This window comes from Denticeps clupeoides, chromosome 18 (genome assembly GCF_900700375.1).
Source record: "Denticeps clupeoides chromosome 18, fDenClu1.1, whole genome shotgun sequence".
Classification (NCBI taxonomy): Eukaryota; Metazoa; Chordata; class Actinopteri; order Clupeiformes; family Denticipitidae; genus Denticeps; species Denticeps clupeoides.
The window spans coordinates 5,891,570-5,910,856 of NC_041724.1; the positions used below are offsets into that span (position 1 = coordinate 5,891,570).

Sequence of the window (19,287 nt, forward strand, 5' to 3'; positions counted from 1 at the left end):
CACCCCACAACATTTCGAACACTTTACGGTGCCGTACTGTCACCAGCTCACGTTCGTCAACTGAAGGAACTTATTCCTCTGAAAATGAAGACACTTGAGTCTTGAGGGTTTTTTTTTGCCCAATAATGGGTGTTGACGTCGCGTTTCATGTTCTTTAGTTTCATAATAACCAAGTATTCAACTTTATGTTCACTCTTAAATCACACTCAATAAACCTTTATTTAGAGCAATATTTAGCACCATGAAAGAATCATGAGCCTGACCCACACAAACACACACACTCTTAACAGCATAGAAATATTTTACACACAATATGTTTCATATAAAAAAAAAAAAAATGTCTTCCTCGAGACATTGTAATATGCTGGACGCTGGATAATATGGCAAAAAAGTATCTATATACATACACGCAGATACACGTATTTGCAAAATGGCATTCGCAGAGGGTACAATGCATCGTCTTAAATATGCGGATACATATAAAACATGTTCATAAAGTAGTAAGCTTTTATCCCCTCTGTCTCGCTCTCTCTTCCCTGACATCTCCCATTAACAGGGAGACGCGTCAAAACGGACGAACTTGCGCCATTTCCCAAAAGAACTTTGGTAATAATAGACGCTGCTCCGGTGCGGGTGTAGTGGACAGGCGCCGGATCCTGGTCCGTCCCACCTTACCCGACCTTAGAGGGCCCTTGGAGCTCGCTCTCCTCCATAACCTGCATGGCGTTGGACACGGTGGCGCGCCGCTTGTTGCTGCTCAGGTTTAAGGACAGCCTGCGGAACGTGGACAGGCGGTGGCGGAAGTTCTCCCCGGAGAAGAAGTACAGCATGGGATCGAAGCAGGAGTTGGAGGCGGCCAGGCAGAGCGTGACCACCACGGACTTCTGCATGTACGCGATGTCGTCGCAGCTCTTGTCCACGCGGCTTATGAAGTGGAGGTGAGCCGTGCGCTGGATGTGATAGGGCATGAAGCTCACCAGGAAAGTCAGCATGACGATGACGATCATGCGGATGGCCTTGGTGTGCGTCGAGCGCTGCTTCTTCACGGTGTGGGAGCGGCTCAGGAGTGTCCGGATGATGCCCGCGTAGCACACCAGGATCACCAGGAACGGAATGATGAAGCCCACCACCAGAGAGAAGTAGTTAAGTGACACCAGTTTGCCCAAGCTGGTGTGTCCTGTGCTGTTGAAGCTCCGCTCGGGTGGCTCGAAGCACTTGGTCTTGTTGGTGACGGGGTCGAAATGCTCGCCCTGCATCAGGAAGGGCATGCTGGTGCCGCAGATGAAGACCCAAATACAGCCGCAAACGACGTACGACTTCCGCTCGGTGACCAGCTTCAGGTTCTGCACGGGGAACACGATGGCCAGGAAGCGCGTGAAGCTCATGGCCATCATGAAGAAGATGCCGCAGTAGAGGTTGACGTACAGCGCGTAGGAGCTGACGCGGCACAGGAAGTCACCCATGCTCCAGTGGCCCTGGTTGACGTAGTACAGCACCCGCATGGGCAGCGTGCTCACGCACAGCAGGTCGGACACGGCCAGGTTGATCATGTAGATGTGGAACGCGGAGCGCTGGCGGAAGGTGCGGATCAGCACCAGCAGGGCGAAGCCATTGCCCACCAGGCCGAAGACGGTGATGATGGAGTACGCGGTGGAGTAGACCTTGTTGCGGAAGTCATCGATGGACGGGCAATGCATGTCAGACGCGAGGGAAGTGTCATTTGCCATCTGCAACGAATCAAAAATGAATAAAAACGCAGGACAGACACAGAAGCTCTTCTTTCATCCATGCATCTCACCGGCCAACATGGATTCTGCATGTCTAGCATTTCATCTGATGTGCACCATTTGTAACTGTTGTACTCGGCGGCCACCCTTGTCGTGACAAACACGCTCGCCACTACTACACACATTCGAAGATTAGCTTGTGGTTAAGGGTGCATACACACACACGCAAGATCAAGAAGGCGTGAACGTGCTCCGTCGCCAGCCTGCACAAGGTGCGAAACTTTATCCAATTGAATTTTTATTCGTTCATTTTTCGAACCCACAACTCGCAATCCAACGAGTCTTGTTTCGAGTCTTCTTCGGGCCAAGATAAAGGGCACTTCTATTATTTAGCACCAAAATTTTTTTTTTATTTTTATTCTGAGGAATTGGCGAGCCGTGTGAGCGTCAAATGAAGTGCGCTGTTGCACATTTAAATGCATGATGCCGTGCCATGCACTAAGCTGAAAAATGGCCTGTAACAACACGTAACAACACGTTTTTAACTATCAAGTAATAGCAACAACAACTTTTTTTTTTGGTTTGTTGAAACTATAAGAACCCAAATGTGTAGAAAAAAAAAAGAAAAAGAAAGGAAAAAAGCAGTCAACCTTTCATCTGGAGATGCCGAAGGCGTCCGTGAGCCGGCATGAAGCGGTCTGTGGTCCAGCGATCGGCGTCGCCGGTGATGATGCTGCGCCGCCGCCGTTCTGCGTGCGCGTCTCGAACACAAGCCCCGCCCCCCGCCCCCCGCCGCCGTTACTGCGCCTCCACTTTGCCGGTAAGTGGCGCGTAAAAGTCGGTTCCGGGGAAAAAAAAAAAAAAAAAAGCTGCCCTGCTTCCTGCCGCGGAAGGCGTGCAACGTGATGCGGCGACGTGGGTCGTGTTTTGCAAGGTGGCGCTCGGAATAAAGTGACCTCCGTTTTATTCGCTGAACGGACGATCGACCCCCGTCGCACCAGCTCGTCCCTTCCCGTCTAATGTCTCCGCAGCAGCTGTAACGAGCCATTTAATGGCGACCACAGCCGAACACAAGCCCCGGCCTTAAACTGAAAATAAAGTTACTTTTGGGTTAATTGCACTGCGTTTCCTGCCATTTGCTAATGTTCATGGGAAAACCCGAAGATTGCTTTGCAAATGATAACAACCGTGAAGGTTTTTGTGGTCCGCCAATTGGCATAATGACCGAGTCTTCTTGGGAGTGCAAACTCAATCAGAGGGTTGGGAAAGGGAGGGACGAGGCACTTGGCCTTGAGCTTCCATGCCGGCAGGAGCTTGGGGCGTGAACTCGACCGAAGGGAGAAGAAGGTGCCGTAATTGATGTGTACACCAGGGAAGTGAACTCATATGTGATCTGTTTTTATCGTGTAATCGGATGATTTTGAGATAATGAGCCCTTGTCTGGCCCCGATTTGTGGCATCTCGCTTTATCTCAGTTTACATCTTCACTTAAAAGACATCGGCTGTATCCACATTATTGTACAATGTGTCTGCTTTCACATTCTGTCTATAGGGAGAAGAGCCTCAAAGCCCATCCTAATGTCTTTAATGCCCACTATGTCTGAATATTCTGCTAATTGCATTCCTTTCAGTCTGGTTTCTGCCATAACTCTATCAAAACACCAGTTGGTACCACTCTAATGCATTCCCAGATGACATAAAGTCGCTTCCTATGCTGGCCTTGTTCCATCAAGTGTGGTCCAGGAGTTACCCTGCAGCACTTAGAATGCATATCATTTGTATGGCCACAATTTATTCGTCTAGATCAACTTTTCCCAGCTTTTTCTTGGTCAAGACTTTCTTTACTCTCCTTCCCGAGAGGGAAGCATTAGTTCCCCATGAAACACTTTTCTTCCACAATAATTATCTAGCTATTGCTGTTTGAGTAGGGCTAAGAGCGTGTTTGTGTTTCGCCCATGCAAATGCCAAGGATGAAGAGATTAAACCAGATACACTGGCTCAAGTCATAATTAGGATCATTTTATGAACATGGTTCACATGGTTTATGAACATCTGCCTTCCTGCCATCTTTTGTGCTGGTGACACAAATACAGCTTTTTGTTTCTGTGCAGATCAGCATTTTAAGCTCCCCAGAAAGAGAAAAGTTTTTTTGAGTGCTAAAGAGTCAAGCTGAGGTCTACATTGTGACCCCATTAGATAGCATCTTCAGGAAAGGTTCAGCAATAAGACTCAAGTGAAATTTGCACTATCCACCCGGCCAAGTCAGCAGAACACAAAAAGAGATGAACACTGTGATAATCTGCCTCTTTCCTCTAGCTGTAAACCTGCAGAGATTACAATCAATCTATGTCAACATGCATAACAGTAGTTCTTTAAAGTCTGAAAAGTTTGATTGTTATACGAGTAAATGTGTAACAGGAAAAAAGAAGCATGTAGCCTACAAAAGTTTGGACACACCTTCTCATTCAATGTGTTTTCTTAATTTCCATGACCATTTACGTTGGTAGATTCTCACCAAAGGTATCAAAACTATGAATGAACACATGTGGAGTTATGTACTTAACAAAAAAAGGTGAAATAAAATTTTTAGATTTTAGTTTCTTTGCTCTGATTACTGCTTTGTACACTCTTGGCATTCTCTCGATGAGCTTCAAGAGGTCGTCACCTGAAATGCTTCTCCAACAGTCTTGAAGGAGTTCCCAGAGGTGTTTAGCACTTGTTGGTCCCTTTGCCTTCACTCTGCGGTCCAGCTCACCCCAAACCATCCTGACTGGGTTCAGGTCCGGTGACTGTGGGGGTCAGGTCTCCACTTTTTGTTAAGTACATAACTCCACATGTGTTCATTCATAGTTTTGATGCCTTCAGTGAGAATCTACCAACGCAAATGGTCATGAAAATAAAGAAAACACATTGAATGAGAAGAAACTGTAAAACTGTACACACATTCACAGTGAAAATTTACAACTGTGGTGATAATAACATGAAAATACCATAATGTCACTAGCTAATTATTACCCTAAAGTTAAATGTAATGTTCAGTCTAAATAATGTACTTGAATGATTAAATAAATAACTTAATACATTTCATTATCCAACAGTACTTAGTAGCAGATACTTTACTTTTATATTTAAGGAATTTTTCAGGCATCCTTATTTGAAGGACGTAAAATCAGTAGTCACAGGGACAGTGTCTTGTTCAGGGACACGATAGTAGTAAGTGGAGTTTGAACCTGTGACTTTGTGGTCTTCTGGTTCATAGGGAAGTGTGTTACTTTGCTCCCTCAGACGAACAACTGGAGGGAGATATGTTATAATCTAGCAATTTGTTAAAGTTAACTAGATTGTACTGATGAACATAAACCTCAGCTCTCTGTCCAGGGAATGTCATAACAGGTTACCATAAACAGCTTTATGATACAGCTTTGATAATAAACTATTTTACAGTATGTCTAGATAAAATAAATTATGAAAGCATACCATTATGCACCGAATATGGACGGTACAGACAAAAAAGGTGTAGCAGCTGTTTGCTTTTCATGAGGTAACACCAACCAGCTGTTCTTACTTTAGAACGGAACATTATTAACAAGTCATTAAAAGAATGATTTTACTCATCATTTTAGAGTGTAATTTAGCTAAATTCAGCTGGGAGGTTATCAGATGGATGTTATTTCTTTTGGGTGGGTGAGAGAATTGGCTTTTGATGGATAATAGCTTCATTAAAATACAGCAATTGTGAATTATTTATAATGTACATGCTGCCATAAAGGTCTACCCCAATTGAAAAAAAAACCTTTCAGTGTGTCATTAACAAAGCCATAATGATAAAATCTCCTGAGTCTTCCATATTGCCTCTATTCTTTCCATACAATAGATCAATATAACAAAAAAAAAAAAAACATTTTTATGCAGACTTCCCTGCCCTAGCTAAATTTCCCAAAAATACATTATTATGTCAGCCCTGACTATCAGAGCTTTGCAAATGGACTTTTCAAAGAGGAGTTCAGAGTTAGCCATAGCATGCAAGCTCCAGATCAACTGATGCAACTTACAGCATCATTACAGCGCAACGAAATAGACGCATCAGGATCGTTGCCATCACATTAATTGAATTATAGCAATCAGGCAGCCAATTAAGCAAATGTAGGTTCAGAACTGGATGGAAGTCATTTCACGAAAATTGATGCTGTGTGTCAAACTTGGGTGCCTTCAGGATTTTGTGGAGAGGGTGAGCCAGACGATTGGGCGAGGCTGACTTGTCATTGACAAAGGACCAATGTCTAAAACTGAGTGTGTTTTCAAGTTCAAGTTCAAGTAAACTTTATTGTCATCTCTTCTATATTTTGTGAAATACAATATATAAATAAATAAGATACAAAATATACATTTTAGCTATAAATGAAGTGTTAAAGTGCACTACAATGAGTTTAGATGTAAAGGGACGGTGTATGACAATGAAACATTATTTATATATCCAATTTACACTTTTTTCACAAGTATTGTATATGTATCAGGTCCACGTGCTGTTTTAAGACTTGAAGATGTTAAGATGCCCGTGCCTCCTCCCCCACACCTGGCATTACAGGTGCTTGTGAAGGAAATTGAAATCTAGACCAAATAAACATGATTCAGAAGCTTGGGTTTCGTGTAGGTGGTTTCCTCTACAGAATTTTAAGTTTCTCTTCCAGGACAAAACAAGCAATGCCTTAAGGCATAAGAGACATCAACACAGAAGCGTCTGTCAATTAAGTTCCATCAAGTTCAACTGGATACACATGTTCAAATTTTTATAATTAAGCAGAGTAATTAATTAAGCCAACATTATGTGTCACGCTGGTTTGACATGCTGAGGAAGGAGATCTGGAACGATGGCTGGACATGGCGAGGAAGAAGGACGCATATGCATGACGTCACGAAACGGGTTGACATCACGTAACAATGACCCGACATCGAACAGACACAAACTGGGCAGCTTTATACAATCAGACACAGGTGAAAACAATTAGGAAACATAATAGCACTGGATGAACATCCTGGACCCAGAGTAGCCCCTGCCGGACCGGATCAAGACATTATGTGTGTTTAAATGCTATAGAGTAGTGCAACTATTTGGAATAATTAGCATAACGTAGTGCCATCCCTGTTTTGCTGCACTGAACAACTCCAGCTGCTGACCTGGCCCATGACGTCACATCAGCAGTGTGGTGGCACACTGTTACTCATCACTCGTCTAGGCTGATATAATTTTGGTGATATCTCTTAATTCATTTCACTGCTTTCATTTCATAAAGTTGAACATTAAACTGAATTAATAAAGCCACATCATGATTATTTTTTTTAACTGAGGAAATTCACAGGGGTCCAGGTTCATAAGGTCTTTACCTTACCCAGAAGTTTCAGTCTGGCTTTTCGAGGCAGCCGTCCCATGCAAATGAAGTCTAAATGACTACAGTGAGCACTGGAGACATGTGATCTTAAATTGACATTAGCTCATATTTTGCTCTTGCAAAGTCCTGAATAAACAGAAGATGAAAAACGGGTTTGATGGAGCATGTTGTTTGAACTGCAGTTTTTTTTTACATGTACTCTTACAGGAGTGACTTACAAAAGTGCTTTAATAGCTCTATCACTTGAATCCCTTATTTGGTTCACCAGGACCTGATCTGGAAATACCATTAGTATAATAATTTAGAACCCAATTTTTATGTATACTTTTTTTTATAAACACAAGAGCCCTGTTTAATCCAAGTATTTCCTAAGAAGGAAGTTTTTTTTGCTGAAAATCCTTAGTGACTCAGCCTTTCTCCTGGAAGTTCATTTTACCTCTAAGAACCCGAGACAAGACAAAGAAGAGTCTAGATGAATGCTTTTCTAGTATCTTGAGATATGGGGGTACCAGGAATTTAGGATGTGATTAAGTGAATTGTGATATGTTAGGGCATTTTCCACTCTAGGAATTATGGTAGACAATGTGTATTAATGTAAAGTAGCAACAATTTATTGTAATTTATGACCAGACCCTGTCCCTGCCCTCTCCAACAGCAAGGTGATGCCCCAGCCCTTTCACCTCTCCACCTTCAGACCTGGGGCTCGAACCCCTAACCTACACTGTGCCGTATATATGAGGGGACAACCGAGCGTCAGCCAAGCAGGGTTTTTGGCTGATGCAGCAGGGTCAGGAACCTCACCTGCCGGATGATAAGAAGGGGTAGGTGGCTCTAGTACTGGAAATTCAGCGGAAACAGTTGGAGGCAGGTCAGGAGTGTGGAGTCGGGAAACTTGGAGGTGGAGCCAGCCCTGCTATCGTCAGGCCGCTGCCTCCGGACAGCCGGAAAAAAGCAGCCTCACAGCTCATAATTTCATTTCATTTCGGATTACTTTGCATTTTGAATAATGGTGCAATGGTTCTGGGTAAAATATCGAACCCTTCAGTTTGCCATTCACAATCCAATATGCCTTTATGGACCACGGGACTTTGGTTTTGCAATTCATTCAGAATTTGGTCCAGAAATGTCCACACCCATACATTAGCTTGTTAAAGCTCTTGCATTCAGGATGAACAAATAATTGAATGAACACTCAAACCGACATTGAAATCGACTCCGTTCACGTATCAGAGATGGAAAAGTTAATTTTTCTCTGGGGCTATATCCTATAAACGCTTTTAAATGTCTTGATCTTATACTAAACATGTGTGTTTGAGGGTGAAAGAATAGAGCATGTAACCTTCTAACAGGATTTTATTTTAGCAGTGATTTGCCACTTTGCTGTATGGTTTCTGGGAGATGCAACAAGGTGATGGTGATGAGTTTCCTTCCACATTGCATTACAATCACACCCTTATGTGATTCACAAATGTGACTGAATGAGTTCCCCTACGTCACCGAAGACAGTGAGTCATAAATGAATAACACCCCGCAGATGGATTAAGTGACAGGGAGCAGAGGGTGGGAGGGCTAATTTTATTAAACCACTCATGTTGCTAAAACAAACAGACAGCCTTGTAGCTGTCCTCTACTGTAAATTACAAAAGGACAATAAAACAAAAAAAAAATTAGCAAGTCGGTGTCATAGCAAATATACTTACACTGGGGAATTATTTTCTTCTAAAATTGCTCATTTTTGCAAAGAATAAATACAGAATAATTACATTTATGGCATTTATCAGACTCCCTTATGCAGAGTGACAATCAGTAGTTACAGGGACAGTCCCCCTCTAGACACTCGGGGTTAAGTGTCTTGCTCAGGGACACAATGGTAGTAAGTGCGGTTTGAACCTGTGACTTTGTGGTCTTCTAACTCCTAGGTGAGTGTGTTACACACGTGGCTACTACCGCCACTACCAGAACTAAATGAATCTGTGTACCAAATTTGGCACTTTTCCACCCAATTGGAAGGTTTTGAATAGCATTAAACAAAAAATCCTGTTTAAAACTTTATGGGACAATAATCTCTAATCACCGTATTCTAATGTCTGATGATGCTTATATCTAAAACAATAATAATTGGTTGCCTATATCAGGAAAATATAAAGACTGTGTACATCCTTTGACTAATGCTGTAATTTGTCATATGATATTTTTTATATTTATATTGATTTGCCATCTGCTCAGCCCTTTGTTTGTCTGGTTAATTCAGACATCAGTTCCTACGAAAGAGGTAACAAAAAGAAGGTCTGCTGTGGAACGCTCAAGTGAACTCTCCAGATACAGTGGAGCAATAAAATATTTGGCAGCCACCGATGGTGCAAGTTGTCCCGTTTAAAAAGATGAGAGAAGTCTGTAATTGTAATCATAGGAACACGTTAACGGAGAGAGACAGAATGTAAAACAAAATCACATTGTATGATTTTTAAATAACTTATTTGTATAGTGGTGCAGAAAATAACCATTTGGTCAATAGCATAGGTTCTCCTCAGTACTTTGCAATGTAACCTTGGTACTTTTTTTCAGTTCAGTTTTTACCATGGTTGGTGCGTTGGGAAAGGGAGCAGGCATTAGAGGAGTGGGTCGGCAAAGCTGAGGTAAATTTCACAGACACCCATATTATGGATGTAATTCAGGGCCTTCAGGCCGAAAGCAATCATGCTCTGCAGCAAGGGTCCAATTGCCACATAAAGGTCCCCTCATACAGTGGCCAGTGCAGATGTACATATCCCAAACATGGCTGTCAAAGTAATTGACAACAACAGGATGCTGGATTTCCCGATTCAGACTGATCAGTCCTCCACTCAGAGTTTCCTGGTTGACAACGTCATCATTTGTAGAATGAGGAAATCATCATTTTGAAAGTTCTAACTTGTTTGACCATTAGACTGAATGAATGAGTTTGAATGAGGTCTAACAGATCAGCATGGTCATAAAATGAAATAATAATCATAATATAAAATAATTATTTATAAAATAATAGCCATAGTAACATCAAGTGTCAATTAGCATTATGTTAAAACATGATTTGTCTGGTGTGTGTATGTGTGACACCCTGCCCTGTGCCCAGTGTCCTGGAATGGGTTGAGGTACCTGCAACCCTGAGTAGGACTGAGCAGTTTGGGAAAGTGAGTGAATGAGTACATGAGTGAGAAAGTTGAGTAAAAACTAAATAACAAAAACACTTCCAAACCGATTACTAGAAAGTAAACCTATGTTGGCTACACATGACTAAGTTCCGTGGCAGCTTCAAAGGTGAGTAACCAAAGCCTTGACATACCCTCCCGTGGAATTTCTTCAGGAATATTTCTGAACGCCTTTCAATGAATAAACACACTTACTCGCTTACTCACTTTATCATTTGGTAATAGACATGTGTTAGTACATGCTGCTCGGGGGGGAGGGGGGGTTAGCTTTAAAGAGTCTGGGCACGGGCCTGTGCCAACGCCGGTAGTGACAAAATACTGACACACGAACACACACACACACACACACACACACACACTCTCCCCAGTTCTCTCACCCTGACTCTTATAAGCCACAGTCACACTGGGCCAAATCAGAATCCCCTCTGGACCATAACAGCGGTCTCACATTGAAGCACACGCCCCACATTTGCGCATGGAGAGCATCACTCCACAGAACCTGACCACAACGTCACTGTGAGTATCAACTCTGAGACATGTTTTTTTTTACATTTTTTATTATGCATTTTTAGTTTTACATTTACATTTATAGCATTTATTAGACGCCTTTACAACCTGTAGTTACAGGTACTCATAATTGGAGATACTCATAATTAATTGTCTTGCTCAGGGACACAATGGTAGTAAGTTGGGTTTTAACCTGTAACTTCTGTCTTCTGGTTCACAGACAATGGGTTAGATGTGCCGCTAGAATACATTACAATTTTAGATATTATAGGCCCTATTTTCAAAGCCCTCTAGTAGACATAGTGCCATGTTCTTGTTATATACGTCCTTAGGATTTACTTAAGTAAATATATAAATAAGAATCAGCCTTTATATCAAAGATCTCAAAACCTCAAAATCTTGTCCAGACCGATATAAATACCAGTGACAATACCAATGTAAAATGATTTGTTTCCTTGATCATGGATTTTTCTCACAGAGATAGCTGGGATAGCTTGGATGAATTCATGAATATTGTAATAATACAATGATTAATTATGTAAAACATCTGCTTGATTTTGGACTGCCAGAGAACCAAGGTCCAAATCGCTGGGCCGGCTTGACCCTCGTTCTGCACTGCGGTGGTTCCTGCTGGTGAAATACATCCAGGTGCTCCTGCTTCCAGGAACTAATGAACTGCTACTAGCCATGGGGGCGGCTGCCAGCCTGCACACCCTCATGCTCCTCAGCTCTCCAGGCACCTCCCGCAAGGTCTCCACAGTGCTGCTGGGCCAGCTAGCCTGGGCAGATGGTCTGCTGCTCCTGCGCTGGGCCTTGGGCCTTCTTCTAGGGCAGCTGAATGTTCTGGTTGGGCTCCAGCAGGACTTGTTGGAAGCCCACCACAACTGCAGCCTGCTGCTTCTCAGCTGCCTCAGCCTAGAGGCCCTGCTGGTGGCCTGGTGGCCTGTACCATCCCGCAGGCTGAGGACAGCACACCACGCTAGGCTGGCCTGCACTCTTATCTGGACTGCGGTGGTGTGGAGGCTGGTGGTTGGCCAGTTAGCGCTGAACCTAACCACACCACACGACAGCCGGTCTCAGACAATGCTGATGGAGCTCCGGTCTGCTTGTGTGTTTCTGGCTGTGTTTACACAGATCGTCTGGGTTGGACTGAGAGCAATGCTGTGGACGGCAAACATGTGGATTTACTACAACGTGTTTTATTACAAATACCAGAAGAGTTCTTAGTGTGCTAGCGTGGAGGAAAACAAAGATGTCATCCTGTCTGCTTGAAAAAAATGATTGCCCCCCCTCGCCCTTAGATCTTCTTTTAGCTTTAAAAGCTGTTCATTGGCCACGAACAAAGAGAAGGAAGAGAGAAGGGAATTCTGCAGAATTCTGCAGGCCATTGAAACAAAAGGCTATTAAAAGCCTATTTCTCTTTAGGCTGTGAAGCAGGGATAAATGTTTCTCAACTCTTACTCAGCATGAAGGAGCCCTTCACCAACACAATAAGTTGTGATTAGCAGCACACTTTTCCAAAGCTGTCAGCGCAAGTGTGGAACCCTCAAGTGGAGTTTCCATCAAATAAGACAATTGGACATTGGACATCTTCCATCATTGTATGGGAGGTAGTAGCCTAGTGGGTAACACACTCGCCTATGAACCAGAAGTACCAGCTTCAAATCCCGCTTAGTACCATTGTGTCCCTGAGCAAGACACTTAACCCAAAGTTGCTCCAGGGGGGGGACTGTCCCTGTAACTACTGATTGTAAGTCGCTCTGGATAAGGGCGTCTGATAAATGCTGTAAATGTAAATGTATCTATACAGCTATCTCTGTTTGCATGTGTGTGTATATATGTATAAATGTTTGGCTGTTATTAATATGATTAATAACCAAAAATATTTAAAGATTAGATCATTTAAATTATTTATTAACAACCCAAATATTGTATTGTAAATAGGAAATATGTATCACTGGAAATATGTGATTAGAAAAATGGATTCTTAATTATTTTTATTTGTGGAGATCTAAAGATTAATGACCACTTAATTGATCATAAACAAAAGCACACTAAAGTATTGTCTATGTGAAGGAGTCATTTCCCTCTTATACTCAATGGATTGGCTAGCTCCTCAAATCTGTCCACAGGCACAGAGGCGGCTCACAAACTTTTTTCACAAAAACCCACAGTAGAAGATCCAAAGAAGCTCGGCCAAGGACATCATTCATGATTCAACAATAAGAAGGAGCCCGGGGTCATGCATACAATTCATGGGAGAAAAGCCACTTGGTATGCTGGCCAAGAGTAACATCAAATATCAGTTACAGACAGAACTCCCCATTATGAGAACATAATGATGCATAAGAGTTTCATAGCAACACAAGCATAGTGGCGGCTTTATAAGGAAGAACAGCATGTGGCAGAACAGCAGAACCATTGCAAATAACCAAGACTTAGGAAAAGTTAGATGTTGCTGGTGTGATGTCAATATGATCATATGAATATGAACTATTTTTGCTGCATGTATGAAAAATAGTCACTGGGACAAAACGCTAGATGATGCAAGTGTTTCAGTGTCACTCACAGTTATGTTTAGAACTAGGGATTATCCTAGGGTTAAAACCAGTAGGTACATATATTTATACACTTAATATTTATACATAACATTTAAATTTTGTATTGATACAGTCAACCCTAACCCTATAATATAACATTAATGCGCTAAATAAATGTAGTAAATCATAAATTAAACACATAATTATTCAAGGGACAATTCTTCTAGATTTTAAAATGAATCTAGCAGATTTATTTTAGTTCATTCTTTATTTTATTCCTTTTCGTTTTTGGCTTCAGTTGTCATGTCCAAGCACTGCCAGCTCTGCAACTGGTGGCTGCACATCAACATGGAGCTTATGACCTTCTGTTATGTCCAACTGCAGCTGTTAGTTAGCAGTGTGTTAGCAATAGGTAACATATACTTACTATATATTTACTTATTATTTTATGTTACGATTATACAAGCCATAATTGTGTCTAACCGGTCTGTTTAGGTCGGACAAGCTCCAGCCTGTTTGGCTAACCAGAGACTGGTTACAGTATTACTCACAATGGTTCCAGGGAAAGGTCACAGGTCACTGGTTCTGAGCACAGCCATGATTTGAGGCTGCAGCACTAGAGTGTAATAAGTGACGCACAAAGTGTCTTGCGTCATTGACAGCAAATCAGCATCAAAGTTAATGAGACTGAGAGAGTGAGTGAAATATCAGAACCTTGGCTAAAGCATCCCTTCTTGTTAAAATGGTCAGGTTGGTTAATTTCTTTAAAATAGCCTTAATCTGAATTCATGTGAAAGTGTAAATTTAGTAAATAGATTGAATACTAATATACAGTAAAGAGATTGAATTATAATGACCATGAACTCGACATAAAAATGTGGACAGAAAAACGTGCAACTCTCACAACAAATAAATGCTTGCAATACATTTGGTAAAAAAAAGGCTGAATGAAATCTTGATATTTGATCACAAATGTGCCCCAGAACCTAGAAAGACAGATGCCGAAAGAGATGTTATCTCTTCCAACGCAGTGATGCAGCGGAGGTAAAGGTTGCAGAGTCCTCTACTGCCAGCCTCAGGAAATGCAGTATCATGTCAGACAACTGTGGGAGAGCTGGACAGAGAGCTGTGTGCATGTGTTCAGGTCAAGCTTCAACATGAAAACCATGTGTCTCTGTAGCCCAAAGTCATGGCCACCCTCTGGAGATGTGAAAAGGGCGCGGTGGTGCTTCAAACTAGAAGAGATAGCTGCTAATGCAGAGCCTGGGGAGAAGGAAATAGATGAGATGGAGGAGATGGAAGGAAGAGGCAAGGAATGTAAGAGGAAAAAATGATGTGATATTATAATATTGTAATTTTGCACTTTAAAACTTAAAAAAAATTTTTTTTATTTATTTGTTCTTGATTCACCTGTGAGTGACTCTGGTGCGAGAATGACAATAAAGAAATGATTTCATGGATGTAAAGGGAACAGACTGACCAGAATTTCTCCATCCTTCTGTCCACCATCTGGAGTTGTTTTAGTTTGGATGCTGATAAGAATCGAACAGTAAACCGCAACCATTATTCATTTCATCTTAAAAATTATTTATAATTTTTTACATGTATATAACTCATGCATAATACCAAAATACATGTTTGTTGAGGTATAATTCTAATTAAAAAAAGTTATGGTTGAATCCATTTAGTGGCTATATATTCCAACATATAGTGCATCCAGAAAATCGCATCACTTTTTCCAGATTTTGTTATTTTACAGCTTTATTGCAACACGGATTAATTTTTTCCCCCTCAGATCTCGACACACAACACACCATAATGTAAAAAAGGTTACTTGAGGTTTTGGAAAATGTCTTAAAAATGATTAAACTGAGAAATCACTTGTTACATAACTATCACAGCCTTTGCTCTGTCTTTTTGAATATGATGCCACAAGCTAGTGACACCTATCCTTGGCCAGTTTGGCCCATTGCTCTCTGCAGCAGCTCTCAGGCTCCATCAGGTTCGATGGGAATCGTTGGTGTACCCCCATTTTAAGATCTCTCCAGAGATGTTAATTAGACTCAAGTCTGGGCTCTGGCTGGGCCATTCAAGGACATTCACAGAGTTGTCCTGAAGCCACTCCTTTGATATCTTGGCTGTGTGCTTAGGGTCATTGTGCTGCTTAAAGATGTACTGTCACCCCAGTCTGAGTTCAACAGCACTCTGGAGCAGGTTTTCATCCAGGATGTCTCTATACATTGCTGCAGTCATAGTTCCCTCTGTCCTGACAAGTCTACCAGTTCCTGCAGATGAAAAACATTCCCACAGCATAATGGTGCCACCACAATTAGATTAGATTAGATTTACAGCATTTATCAGACGCCCTTATCCAGAGCGACTTACAATCAGTAGTTACAGGGACAGTCCCCCTGAAGCAACTTAGGGTTAAGTGTCTTGCTCAGGGACACAATGTTAGTAAGCGGGATTTGAACCTGGGTCTTCTGGTTCATAGGCTAGTGTGTTACCCACTAGGCTACTACCACCCTTACCACCATGCTTCACTGTAGGGATGGTATTGGCCTGGTAATTCACACTATTCACACCAAATAGTTCAATCTTTGTCTCATCAGACCAGAGAATTTTGTTTCTCATGTTCTGAGAGTCCTTCAGGTGCCATTTTAGGTGCCTTTTACTAAGGAGAGGTTTCTATCTGGCCACTCTACCATACAGACCTGATGGGTACAGGTGGGTTGCTGCAGAGGACCCCTGGAGCTCTGATAGAGTGACCATCAGGTTCTTGGTCACCTCCCTGACTAAATTCCATTCCCCCCTATTCACTCAGTTAAGGTGGCCAGGCAGCTCTAGGAAAAGTCCTGGTGGTTTTGACTTTCTTTCACTTACAGATGATGGAGGCCACTCTGCTCATTCAGACCTTCAAATAACCTTCCCCATGATTTGTGCCTGGAGACAATCCTGTCTCAGAGGTCTACAGACAATTCCTTTGAATTCATGCTTGGTTTGTGCTCTGACATGAACTGTCAACTGTGGGACCTTATTTAGACAGGTGTGTGTCTTTCCAAATCATGTCCAATCAAATGATTTTTCCAATTAAGCTGTAGAAACATCTCAAGGATGATGAGGGGAAAGAGGAGGCACCTAAACTCAGTTTTGAGCTTCATGACAAAGGCTGTGGAAACATATGTACATGTGATCTCAAATATATTTGCCAAAACATCAAGTACACATTTTTCACATTGTTGTTATGGGGTGTTGTGTGTAGAATTCTGGAGGAAAAAATGTACTTTTGCAATAAGGCTGTAACATAACAAAATGTGGAATAAAGTGACGTGCTGCCAGTACTTTCCGGATGCACTGGATTCCTGTTGAATTACAGTGTTGATAAGGAATTGTTATTTGGGTAGGACATGTTTTTTTGGCCAGATCTCACAAATGGGTGACAAAATATATACTAGTCACTACAATTTATATTATATTGTCTGATATATTGAATAAATATTGAAATGCGCATAGTGTTGTAATGCATTCCTTGTTTTTACACCGGCCAGTTTCTCGGGTGATCCACCGTTGCATTAGTACCTCCAAAGCATTTGTTTCTGTGTACCAGTGCATTGACTGGCTGCTGCTAGGTTACCGTGCCAATTAGTATTGCAGCCACAGAGAAGGAACGGTGCTGGGGTTCTTGGAACAAATCAATTAAGGCCGGAAAAAGGCAGTAGGGACGGGGGTAAGGGGACTCAAAGTCTTGAAATTTAGGGGAAGGTCTTGGTTCAAACTGCCCTTCTCCCCCAACGCCTTGTGGTTGGCAACAGACAATAACTCTCTAATTAGGAAACGGCCCCACTCTGACTCGAGGGGCCATGAAACAGGTCACATGGTGACTTTGGGAAGTTTGCAGCTCTGGAAAGTAAAATCTTCAATGAAGCACATAGGAAGGAAGATATTACATAGTAATTGCACATAAAACATCACATAATACCTAATAACCAAAAGATCAAATATTATTCCATCAACAACTTATTTTTGTAAGCAACACATGTTTATACTCAACCTGGAGTATTTTTTACTTGTCCATGTACTACTTAGCTACTGTACCTTTCTTCTTGCTGGCCTGCTCAGGCAGCTGCGTAACCATTCTCATAAAGCCACACGTCTTTCACGAGCCCCTGGAGCCGGAGAAGCCGGCTACTCTGGAGAGGAAAGATCAAGTGGTGTGTAAGAATGTCCGAGCAGGGGGCCTGCAGCCGAACACGTGCTAAGGGTGATGCGCAGTGAGCATGCCGCGCCGCTTGATACGGTCGCCCGCGTCAGATCTCCCCCGCCGCCAGAGGCTGAGATAAGTGGGGTTAGCAGGGTAAATGGAGACGAGGGGAGAGAGAGGCGGAAGAAGAAAGAAGGGGAGGAGGAGAGGACGGGGAAACACTTGTACGCTGCCCTCATTATAGCAGCGAACAACGGACTCGATTGCCGCCTGTTACTCACATCCTCTTCCCTAAAGTTGAACCACCACATAATGTATGTTGTGACTGGCCTAAACAAGGGCTGCACATTTTTAGAACAATGTTCAATTAAAAAAAGAAAGAAAAAAAAAGACATTGACAGATGTGTATAGGCTACCTGACCTCACCCAAAATAAAACCTCATTAGACCGTATGGCTTTTATTCCAAGAGACGATGACAGGGGGCCATGAGCTGCCCTCAAAAATGAGCTCTGAAAAAAAACCCCAGAAAAACAGTTACTGTAAAAGCCAAACATATTCAGTAGCAAGACTGGTGATGCACAGGAAGTGGTAAAGAGTTCTAGATTGGGTTTCTGCCCTTCAGATTCACAGTAGATGAATTGATTAAAGGATGAAAAGATGCTCTTATGCAGCTGTGTGTCTCCACACATGACACCATCACGGAATGAAGTCTCATCATAAGGCCCTGGCAGAGTTGTTGACTATTAAAAAGATTTTTAAAAAGTGACATTTCTTTAAATACCAATCTAAGCAATTTCAACTTCAAAAATCTTTTTCGTAGAGATTTTTTGTCCAGTGACATATTCACCAGTTTTCTGGCATTTAAATGTCGAAGCCATAAGACAAAGAAAACAAACAAAATACCAGGAATGCCACAGAAATACAAAGGATGACGTGCCATTCCCATTTGTATTTGGCTGTGTTGTGAATGCTCAGATAGCAGTTTGTCCTTGGGGTGGCCAGAAGGCACTGCTGAATGACAGGAAGTGAGTCCTCCCTCCCTAGAGTGCTGCAAACACACACACACACTCACACACACACACACACACACACACACTCACTCGCACACGCATGGTGAGACAGATTTAAAAATACACCCGCAACTCCATGAAAGAGGAAGGGAGGAAAATAGCCCTGGGACGGTCCTGCATGTCCACCGTCTCCGTGCCAACAGGAATAAACAGAGTAATCCAAGCTTCCTTTTACTGGACCCGAATGCACTGGACTGGACAGTGTGCCACAGAGCACAACCTGCACAAACAGCGGAAGTGCAGTTGTGGTAGTAGCCTAGTAGGTAACACACTCACCTCTGTGTTTCACAATGACAATCACCTCACTTTCTATAAAGCAGAAGACCACAAAGTCACAGGCTAAAAAACCCCACTTACCCCACTTGTGTCCCAGTGTCTCCAGGAGGACTGTCCCTGTAACTACTGATTGTAAGTCGCTTTGGATACACGTTCAGTGGGGCAGTGGCAGGTGAGAGAGGCCTGTAATTTTCATCATAGGTACACTTCAACGTACAGAGACAGAATGCAATCCAGGGAATCACAAATTTTAAAGAATTTGTATGTGGAGCAAAAAACAACTGTTTAGCATGTACAACCAAGAGACCTGTTACTTATTCTTTAAAGCTCCCTTATTATGAAAATTTTCATTTGTGTGATTATTTAACATTAATATGAGTTCAATTAACCTGT

The 19,287-nt window shown here is 42.3% G+C and overlaps 1 protein-coding gene across 2 annotated transcripts; it reads right to left on the bottom strand.

Moving 5' to 3' along the window:
- Nucleotides 1-267: 267 nt before the first annotated feature.
- Nucleotides 268-2,481, bottom strand: cysltr1 (cysteinyl leukotriene receptor 1). 2 transcript variants are annotated; one of them, XM_028960510.1, is made up of 2 exons: nt 2,378-2,481; nt 268-1,727 (listed from the first exon to the last, which is right to left on the bottom strand). In XM_028960510.1, exon 2 carries the CDS (start codon nt 1,725-1,727, stop codon nt 672-674), a length of 1,056 nt encoding a protein of 351 aa, XP_028816343.1. In that variant the 5' UTR covers nt 2,378-2,481; the 3' UTR covers nt 268-671. The 2 variants fall into 2 exon arrangements, with proteins under 2 accessions (XP_028816343.1, XP_028816342.1); XM_028960509.1 differs by lacking the exon at nt 2,378-2,481 and adding an exon at nt 1,799-1,902.
- Between the last annotated feature and the right edge of the window lie 16,806 nt (nt 2,482-19,287).